Source organism: Durio zibethinus, chromosome 13 (genome assembly GCF_047325235.1).
Source record: "Durio zibethinus cultivar Kanyao isolate XHJ-2024 chromosome 13, ASM4732523v1, whole genome shotgun sequence".
Lineage (NCBI taxonomy): Eukaryota > Viridiplantae > Streptophyta > Magnoliopsida > Malvales > Malvaceae > Durio > Durio zibethinus.
The window spans coordinates 18,637,402-18,646,093 of record NC_143174.1 but is presented as its reverse complement, the minus strand read 5'-3'; the positions used below and the strand labels follow the sequence as shown (position 1 = coordinate 18,646,093).

The 8,692-nt window shown below is 36.3% G+C and overlaps 2 protein-coding genes across 2 annotated transcripts; one reads left to right on the top strand and one right to left on the bottom strand.

Moving 5' to 3' along the window:
• Positions 1-5,460, top strand: LOC111302896 (omega-6 fatty acid desaturase, chloroplastic-like). Its single transcript, XM_022898784.2, has 10 exons — positions 1-296; positions 385-439; positions 1,305-1,546; positions 1,962-2,105; positions 2,234-2,385; positions 3,053-3,175; positions 3,316-3,493; positions 4,150-4,268; positions 4,488-4,602; positions 4,967-5,460. Exons 1-10 carry the CDS (start codon positions 258-260, stop codon positions 5,126-5,128), a joined length of 1,329 nt encoding a protein of 442 aa, XP_022754519.1. The 5' UTR covers positions 1-257; the 3' UTR covers positions 5,129-5,460.
• A 692-nt stretch (positions 5,461-6,152) lies between these two features.
• LOC111302897 (BTB/POZ domain-containing protein At2g24240) lies at positions 6,153-8,366 on the bottom strand. Its single transcript, XM_022898785.2, has one exon. The coding sequence runs from the start codon at positions 7,695-7,697 to the stop codon at positions 6,366-6,368; it is 1,332 nt and encodes a 443-aa protein (XP_022754520.1). The 5' UTR covers positions 7,698-8,366; the 3' UTR covers positions 6,153-6,365.
• Positions 8,367-8,692: the final 326 nt, after the last annotated feature.

The following is an 8,692-nucleotide window of genomic DNA, read 5'->3' as shown; positions in this document are numbered from 1 at the left end:
ACAAAAGCTGAAGTTAGAGAGCAAGAGACGCTCACAGACCACAAGAGTGTCAACTTTGCGGCAGTTGTTGTAAGAGTCTTTTCAAAGGCTCTCCGTCTCTCTTTGCCCCTTTTTATGTTTGTCCTTGAAGGCTCAAAAGGCTATCTTCCTTTTCCCCGTCTTCTTCCTCTTCTCTTCACATTCATTTGAGACCCTCTTAATAAGGGAAGTGAAGGAGGGGTGCTCTGAAGCTGGCTGCTTCCTGCATTTCCGTTCCCATGGCTTGCAAAATCTCAGATTCCATGTTCCTTTGCTTAGTATGTTCTGTTTTATCAATCTGTAAAAAAATGTATGCTTTCTTTGTTTTCACTTCTAAATTTCGTTCCTTACTGGTTTGATTTTCAGGGTACTAGTCAAAGGCCAATTAGGAGTCAAAGAATTACTACTCATTCTTCTCCAGGTATTCATCTTTATTTCTCTCCCTTTATCTTGTCTATTAAACTCAATATATTCAAGCTGTCGACTACTTAGTGAAGTTTTTGGTACATTTGGTGATAAGGGTTTTGTTACTTTGATGTATTTCTTAAGTTAGTGTTCTTCGCAATGCTTCTTTTGAGCTGCATTATCTGTTGACTATGGCAATGCAATTTCAAGTTAATCAATGCTGTGTCTTAGTTTCTTGCATCATAATTGTTAGTATCTTTGATTCCGATAATTAGCAAACTAAGAAGAATGAATCTTTCACTGTGGCAATATGAAGTTACAGTGTAACGAACAATTAGAAGTGTACCAGGAGGTTTAGAACAAGTCTGAAGGGACATACACACGGTGTGAGAACATTTTGCTTGCAAAATTACTGTAGCTTATCTGCAAAAAGGACATGGGTTGTGCAAATTGGCAACAAGTAAACCACTATGTGGATGCTTTCTATTGTAAATAAAAGTTTTTTTCTCTCTATTTTCTTAAAACTCACCTTATACTTCAAAGTTGAAACACTGCACGGCAATATGCTCAATTGAAAGAATTTCAAGTGGACAAGTGGATAGTTTCTTGTAGTTCATCATATTCCATGTGAAGTGTCTTGCCAAAAAACTATATGGATTTATGAACTAGTTTATCTCAAATACAAAGCTTCTTGAGCTAAGTTGTTTTGTAGTCGATCAGTCCTTTCAGTTTGTTTGCATAAAAATCTGGTACAGCCTCAGAATTGTTAGCTTTTACACATGTATGATTAGCATTGTGTGTAGTATGAACCTTATAAGCTATCATGTAATTTCCTCTCATTTACTAGTATTACAGCTTTTAATGCCTTTTTTTCCAATTAGCAACTATCTGTCATTTGAAGTGGGACAACCTTCTCCTCAAGGGAATTAATCATAAAAAGGGTTTAAGTCCCTTGAGAAGGACTAAAGTCATACAAGCTGTGGCAGTTCCAGCGACAGCATCTTCAGCAGACAGTGCTGAGTACAGAAAACAGTTAGCAGAAAGATATGGATTCAGGCAAATTGGAGAACCGCTTCCTGATAATGTTACATTAAAGGATGTTATAGACACCCTTCCAAAAAAGGTAACTTTTTATGGGTGCCTCTTGCTTCAAACTTATTCAAATCATTTGCCCTGAATTTGGTCCAAAGAAAAATGTTTTGCCATTTTGGACTGTTGAGTGAATTTTTGGTCCATATGATTGTCTGTATGAGTTAAGGAGCTAATTTTGTTAAAGAATTGTGTCTTTGCTCCTTTCATGCTTAAATATAATAAAATAATTTTGCATTTACGGAAAAGCAGATAAGAGTGTTTAAGGATGTTTTACTTTTTTATGCCTTATTCTGATAATTTGAACTGTAGGAAAAAAAACATTAAGTGTGGCTTTTTGTTTTCTTTCTGAAGTGAAGTTATGAACTTGAATATGTAAATGCTATTATTTAACTACTAAATCTCTTTATCCGATTCTTCTTTTTTTTTTTTCCTAATTTTCTTCTAAGGTGTTTGAGATTGATGATGTGAAAGCATGGACTTCAGTTTTAATATCTGCCACTTCCTATGCATTGGGGATCTACATGATTTCAAAAGCCCCATGGTGTATGCTTCCTTTGGCTTGGGCATGGACAGGGACAGCAATAACTGGGGTAAGTTTCTTTACAGTCTCTTCTTGTTATATTTTTATATTACCCTTTATTTATTATAAAAGGCAAATCCAATATACATCTATGCCAACTTCTTTTTTGTTTTCCTTTTTCCCTTCCCATTTCTTTAGTTCTTTGTTATAGGCCATGATTGTGCTCACAAATCATTTTCGAAAAACAAATTATTGGAAGACATTGTGGGAACTTTGGCCTTTCTACCACTAATATACCCATATGAGCCATGGCGGTTTAAGCATGACCGGCATCATGCAAAGACAAACATGTATGTATGGTATTTTAGTGGTTGGTTACTTTTATTTCGTAACAAACCCCATTTTTGTTAGTTTCACTGTTGCTGTAATGTGTTTCAATGTCATTACTGGGAATGTGCCTTACTGTGGTGACAGCATCTTGAACCCACTCTCTTCTGCAGAGCATTACGTTTTTTCTCTTAATATTCCACATTAATGAACGTATAGACTGTGTAGAATAAATTTCTAAGAGTGTGCCTTAGTTACTGATCTGAAAATTTTGTACTTTTTCAAATGATTATGGGGGGAATGTTGCTTCTCAATCTGTTATTTGAAATCACTGGTTATACACAGGAACACATATAATATAGGAGATGCAAACAACATATTTGCTGCATATGTGCTAGAGTTCCTCCGTTGGTCAGAGTCCCCTACCCCTTTTAGATGATTAGCTCCTTTTCTATCATGTTACCCTTATACATGTAGTGTAAGCACTTGAATTTCTCCCCAAGTTGTTTTGATATTGTTTTCGAGTGGCTAGTCTGGCATTCAGTATCCACCAAATTCCACTTATTTTTCTCTTTCATACATTGTAGCTAACTAACCAACTAACTAACTATGCTGGTTCTTATCTTCCGTTTAATTATACTTCTTTTATTAGTACTTTTAACTTTAAAAAATCTTTATTCATATCTGTAGGCTATCTGAAGATACTGCATGGCACCCAGTTTGGGCAGAAGAGTTTGAGACTTCTCCTTTTTTACGCAAGGCTATTATCTTTGGTTATGGCCCATTTCGGCCTTGGATGTCCATAGCTCACTGGTATGCAATGCAAAATGGTTGGTTCTTTTTTTTTTGTCTTTTTTGGACCTTGGTGTCCACATTTATCTTTAATGAGGTGGCATGTTTCACTTCCACTCTCTTCCCCTTCTTATTTTGACATATACATTTTTAATGTATAGGTTGATCTGGCACTTCGATGTAAACAAGTTCAGACCAAACGAAGTCAAAAGGGTGAAGATCAGCTTGGCTTGCGTTTTTGCATTTATGGCAATTGGATGGCCATTGATCATCTATAAGACAGGAATTATGGGATGGATGAAGTTTTGGCTAATGCCATGGTTGGGCTATCACTTTTGGGTAATGCTACTTCCTAGTCTCATTGGTTTTATTTTATGAGTTCAAACATCATTAACAGGCAAATATCATTGGATAAGATTTGATACTTTATGAAACTCTATATCAGTCTGATGGACCTTAATTTAGCTTCTAATGCTATTTGATCATGTGGAAAACCTGCCTTATTTCTTTTAGTCAAATATTGTCCAGAGCGATACTTGAAACCAGCTGCCTAAAGTGGGTGTTTTTTATAATTTCTTTAACTGTTTCTCATAAAATACTGATAATATTCTCTTCATTGTGTGTTTCAATCAAGCAAAAGCAGTGAGCTTTTACTTCTTTGTTATATTGAAAGAAAAGTGAAAGGTCATTTAGACATGATTGGTTTATGGTTAATAACATGATAAACGGAACATGCATTCAAATCCGTGATTTCTTTTTCCCAATTTTCCCTCTTTTTGTCTTAATTTTTCTGTGACCGTCAGTTTGCTGATCTATTTGTAATAGTTCTTTAGAGAATGTCTGCCTCTAATAACTTCATATTTTTGCATGTTTTGCTAAGAGTTGATTCATCATAGATTGCCAAACTCTGGCTCCATGTGAGTGCAAGTGATTAGGTTATGTAACTTATCTATTTTTGTTTCTGAGAAATTTTGGTTTTTCTTAAAAATTGACAGATGAGTACTTTCACAATGGTGCATCACACTGCTCCTTATATACCCTTCAAATCTTCAGATGAATGGAATGCAGCTCGGGCTCAGCTGAATGGAACAGTGCATTGTGATTACCCTCGTTGGTAGATATATTACTTTTCCTGCTATTCTATTGATCTTTTATTCAACCAACCATCATGTGTTACAGAAGCTGACTAAACTAGATGATAGAGTTAGCTTTATCAAACATCATATTTAGGGGATGCCTTTTCCCTATTCTCTCACTCAACATTCTGTTTATTTCCTCTGGTTCGATGTCCTTGAAGACTCTGGAAAAATGCTGAATTTTATATATTTAACAGGGTTGAGATCCTCTGCCATGATATCAATGTCCACATTCCCCATCATATTTCTTCGAGGATACCAAGCTATAATCTACGAGCAGCCCATATGTCTATTAAAGAGACTTGGGGACCGGTATGGCAAGCAGGATTTTGATTTTACTTAGTTCATCAACCTGCACTTTTTCTTCTTGTTAGATTAGAAATGACTTTTCTCTAATTGAAAATTTGATGTATTATTACCAGAAAATAGAAAAAGGAAGAAATTTTTCAAAAATGAGGTGAAGGTTGTACTGAATAATAAAAATTAATCAAACCAAGTTAGAGGGGAAAAAACAGAAAGAAGAGAGAGAAAGAGAGTTTTAACAAGAAATAGAAAATCATACAAAAAGTCATGTGACTCTTTTTAAAATGGTTTCTAGAACAACATTATGGTCATTTACTAAATCCTCCTTAAGATGCTAATGAGTGTTCTCTTTGCATGTTGATGTTGGCAACAGTATCTGAATGAGGCTAAATGGAATTGGCGTTTGATGAAGACAATAATGACAGTGTGCCATGTTTACAATAAGGAGCAAAATTACATTGCTTTTGATGAACTTGCCCCTGAAGAATCTTCTCCAATTATATTTCTCAAAAGAGTAATGCCTGATTACGCTTGATTATTTAAACACTTTGTCGTCCATCGGTTTTTTGGTTCTTCCTTATCTGTTAGCCTTCTCTTTTGGGTCAAATTAGTTATGCTATTCCAGTTTCACAAGTGTTCATTGGAATGGTGAATCATTCTTTTTTTAGACATTTCTTATTTGACAGAAGAAAGTACTATAGAGGAAGTTTCCTGGGAAATTTCTGTTGATTTTAGCTGCCAATGTTGGATCTTGAATATAGGAATTTGTTATGGTTAAAGAACTGGATCCTGAAAAAATGATTCCTATTGAACTATCAGACCTTACAGTATCTTTGCTGTAAAATGATTTTGTGAATTGTTTTCTCATTTGTGGCTAAATTGACCCCATCTGTCAGCACTTAGATTAAAAAATACTGAAGTGTAGAAAAACATCAACGATCTGGGTGACATTGGTTGGCACCAGTAGTCATTATGGCTGACAATGATTTTATATGCTCCTGACATTTGAGCTTTAAGTGTCAACTAATTGCAAACCTAATCTTAGTTGCCATATTTTAATATTCCCCTCTGTAGGGCTATTAGAATTGGGATCTATTCCCAGATTAGGATATTAGCCATGATAAACGTTGGAGATCTAGTTGAATCAGTATTACAGGACTGAGCAAGAAATGCGGTCTGGAACTTACAACTGTTGGATGGACCAGAAGACTAGTAAAAGGCAGGAAGCCGAGTTTGTTGTGTGGGGCGTTATGATTAGTAGATTTGGTGCACCCGAAAACCCCTTTGAGATTGAAAAGTAGATTTAGGATTGTATCGAATGGAAACTCATCTGAAACTAAAGTAGTTAGCCACCCACCTAACTTCAGGCACAGCACCACTTCATAATTCTGTCAAATGTAAGATAGTAAAGCAGTTGCAACTGCTCACATGGAGCGAACATCTCTATTTTTTCAAGCACAAACATAAACGGTGGACCTTTGAGATTCATTAAAAAAAATTGCTAGGACTCTGATGAAAACTAGGTCAAAAGAGCTTTCTATATTATCTGCTACCAGTGGTTTATAAATCAATTTCATTTCTCTGAAATAGCAAGCAAGCTCTGTACAAAAACAACTTTGAATATCACCCTTTGATCTTTGCCTAACCTATGATATTGGTTTTAATCGTAAGTTCATCCTCCATGTTCAACCACCTAAAAAAGGACATGACTATTACATAAAAAAACTGAAGAAACACTGCTACAGTAAATCAAACCATGATCATTATGTAAGTCATATAACCGGCGGTGGTGGAGTTTCCCATATGTCAAACACATTTTCCTCACTATGTAGTGCAAAGAGACGATCACCCCCTATTGAAAAATCACAAATTGAACCCCCATAACTTCTTCGAAGCCTAGATGTTAACACCCAATCAGGACCACAAAACACAGAAATGCAATCATTCATTGATGAAAACAACTGACCATTATGCAATGCCAATTTCGGATAGCAAGGCTCATCTGGCATCTTCCCCTTCATCAACCTACTTCTGGAACTCCACCTCACACTTCCTCCACTGAACCTCAAATCTATGAACCCCAAATCCTCATACTCGTTCACTACACAAACAGAATTACATTCCTCCATTGCAATAGCATCTCTTACTCTCTTCTCATCAACGGTTACAGGAGCACCAATATCAGACCACGACCAAACCATTCTCTTCTCTCTAAAATCAAGCAAACTGATATAACAGTTATCCTTTCTGGGAAACAAAGTAGCAACTAACAAACAGTTACTCCCATTCAACCATTGTAGTTTATCGGCATCGCCAAGGGACCAGCCAGGACTCTCATAAAAGAAATCCATCTGTTTACCAGTAACTTGGTCCCAAACTCCAATCCCATACTCATTGCTCCTCCCTCTACAACTTGCAAAAATCTTATAATCAGGACTAAAACTCAAAGCCCCAGCAGTGTAACTCTTAACTTGATTATCATGAACAACATTAAACTTGTATCTCAAATCTCCGTTAGATGAACTAAACAAACCCATCCCACCATCTCCTCTCCCTAACCTTTCACAAGCACTTATCAAAACATGCTCAGCGTTGACCCAACCAATGTCGTTGATTCTCTGGTAATCAAGATTTATTGGCGGATGTTCTTCTAACATCCAATCAAAAACATGAACCATGCTACCATGAGCTACACAGCAGCCACCGTCTGGACCAGCTCGGATGGCGGTTCCATCCCCTGGGGCTCGCCCTGTCACTGACTTAGATAGCTTTAACCTGTTACCATCAAATGGACCCCACTTAGCCGAACGAACATGGTCAATTAAGCCATAAAACATGGCTTCTTTGTAAAGAAGCCTTTCGGGGACATTGGAAGGAATGTAGAGATCGCCTGTGCGGAGAAGATCGAGGAGGACAGCGAAGCAGTCGGGGTTTCGATCGATAAAAAATTCTTGGTGATTGTTTCGTTGTTGTTGTAAGTCCCAATTGTCGTCAAAAAATGCACCGAAAAACGAATCCCTGCCTGCGTTTGCAAGTGTTGTAGCTGTGGTTTGAAAGATTCTGCCTCCTACGTTGAATTTGACAATGTCTTTTTGGATTCCCATGATTCAATTTTTTGTCAAAATTTGAAGAATCCTAGATAGAGAAACAGAGGAAATTTTGGTACTTTGGTCTGAGAATTGAGCGTTTGAAAAAAGTCCAGGCAGAGGATTTCAAGGGATGGAGAAAAAAAGTGATAAATTTCCTCAAATTTTGGAGAATTTAGAGATAATTTAAGATCAAAAGAGGAACCAAAGACAGGAGAGACTAACAATGAAGCAATTGGAATTGAAAGATGAATGAAAATCTCCAATTTGAACAGTGATTAATAAGAGGAGGTACTTTGGTTGAATAGAATCAGGGAAATGAATTAAATGGGGGAGATTTAATCAAATTGAGGAAAACTGAGATCTGGGTATTGGAAATACAAGGTTTTTGAAGCTCGGTTTTGAATTTCGTGGGAGTTGGTGAAGAAAAATTGAAGAATTGCAGCGTCTGAATTTAAAATAAATTGACTTATTTACATTGCTTTCTCCACGTTTTTCTTCTTCTTCTTCCACGTCTGTCGTCTGTCTGTTTGAGCTTTATGTAAATGAAGTAGTCTGTCTTGCGGGGTCCAATTTTTTGGTTTTGCTCCTCTTCCCGTTCCACTGTTGATGGTTCAAATATCAAAATCAGATTGAATTCCAATGCTCAGCGGTGGATATATCATGATGAAGGTCCTCCATATTGAAGTCCTTAGTTAGGCTCTTTTTCTGCTTGTTAATAAAGTCAGTATTATTGAAGTCTTTAGCCTGAAGAGACCATGTCTTGTGGGGTGTCTCACTCTCTTTTTCCATTTTTTTCTCTTAATTTCTTTTTTATTATATAACTATAAAATATCACCATTATTATTGTACTATTTATATTCATATTGGGATATGAAGGACAATCAAATTGACGCGCAAATTGAGACTTTGAGACTGTTTAATTTTCTCTTATTTCAACTCATCAAATCATGCTATTACTAAGGGTTCTTGTGATTTAGCATTATTTTTTTGATAATTGTCGTTTAGCATTT

Coding starts and splice junctions, on each gene's coding strand:
- LOC111302896 (XM_022898784.2), top strand. CDS start 258: ATGGCTTGCAAAATCTCAGATTCCATGTTCCTTTGCTTA. Junction 297..384: donor ATTCCATGTTCCTTTGCTTA/GTATGTTCTGTT, acceptor TTTGATTTTCAG/GGTACTAGTCAAAGGCCAAT. Junction 4,269..4,487: donor CATTGTGATTACCCTCGTTG/GTAGATATATTA, acceptor TATATTTAACAG/GGTTGAGATCCTCTGCCATG.
- LOC111302897 (XM_022898785.2), bottom strand. CDS start 7,697: ATGGGAATCCAAAAAGACATTGTCAAATTCAACGTAGGAGGCAGAATC.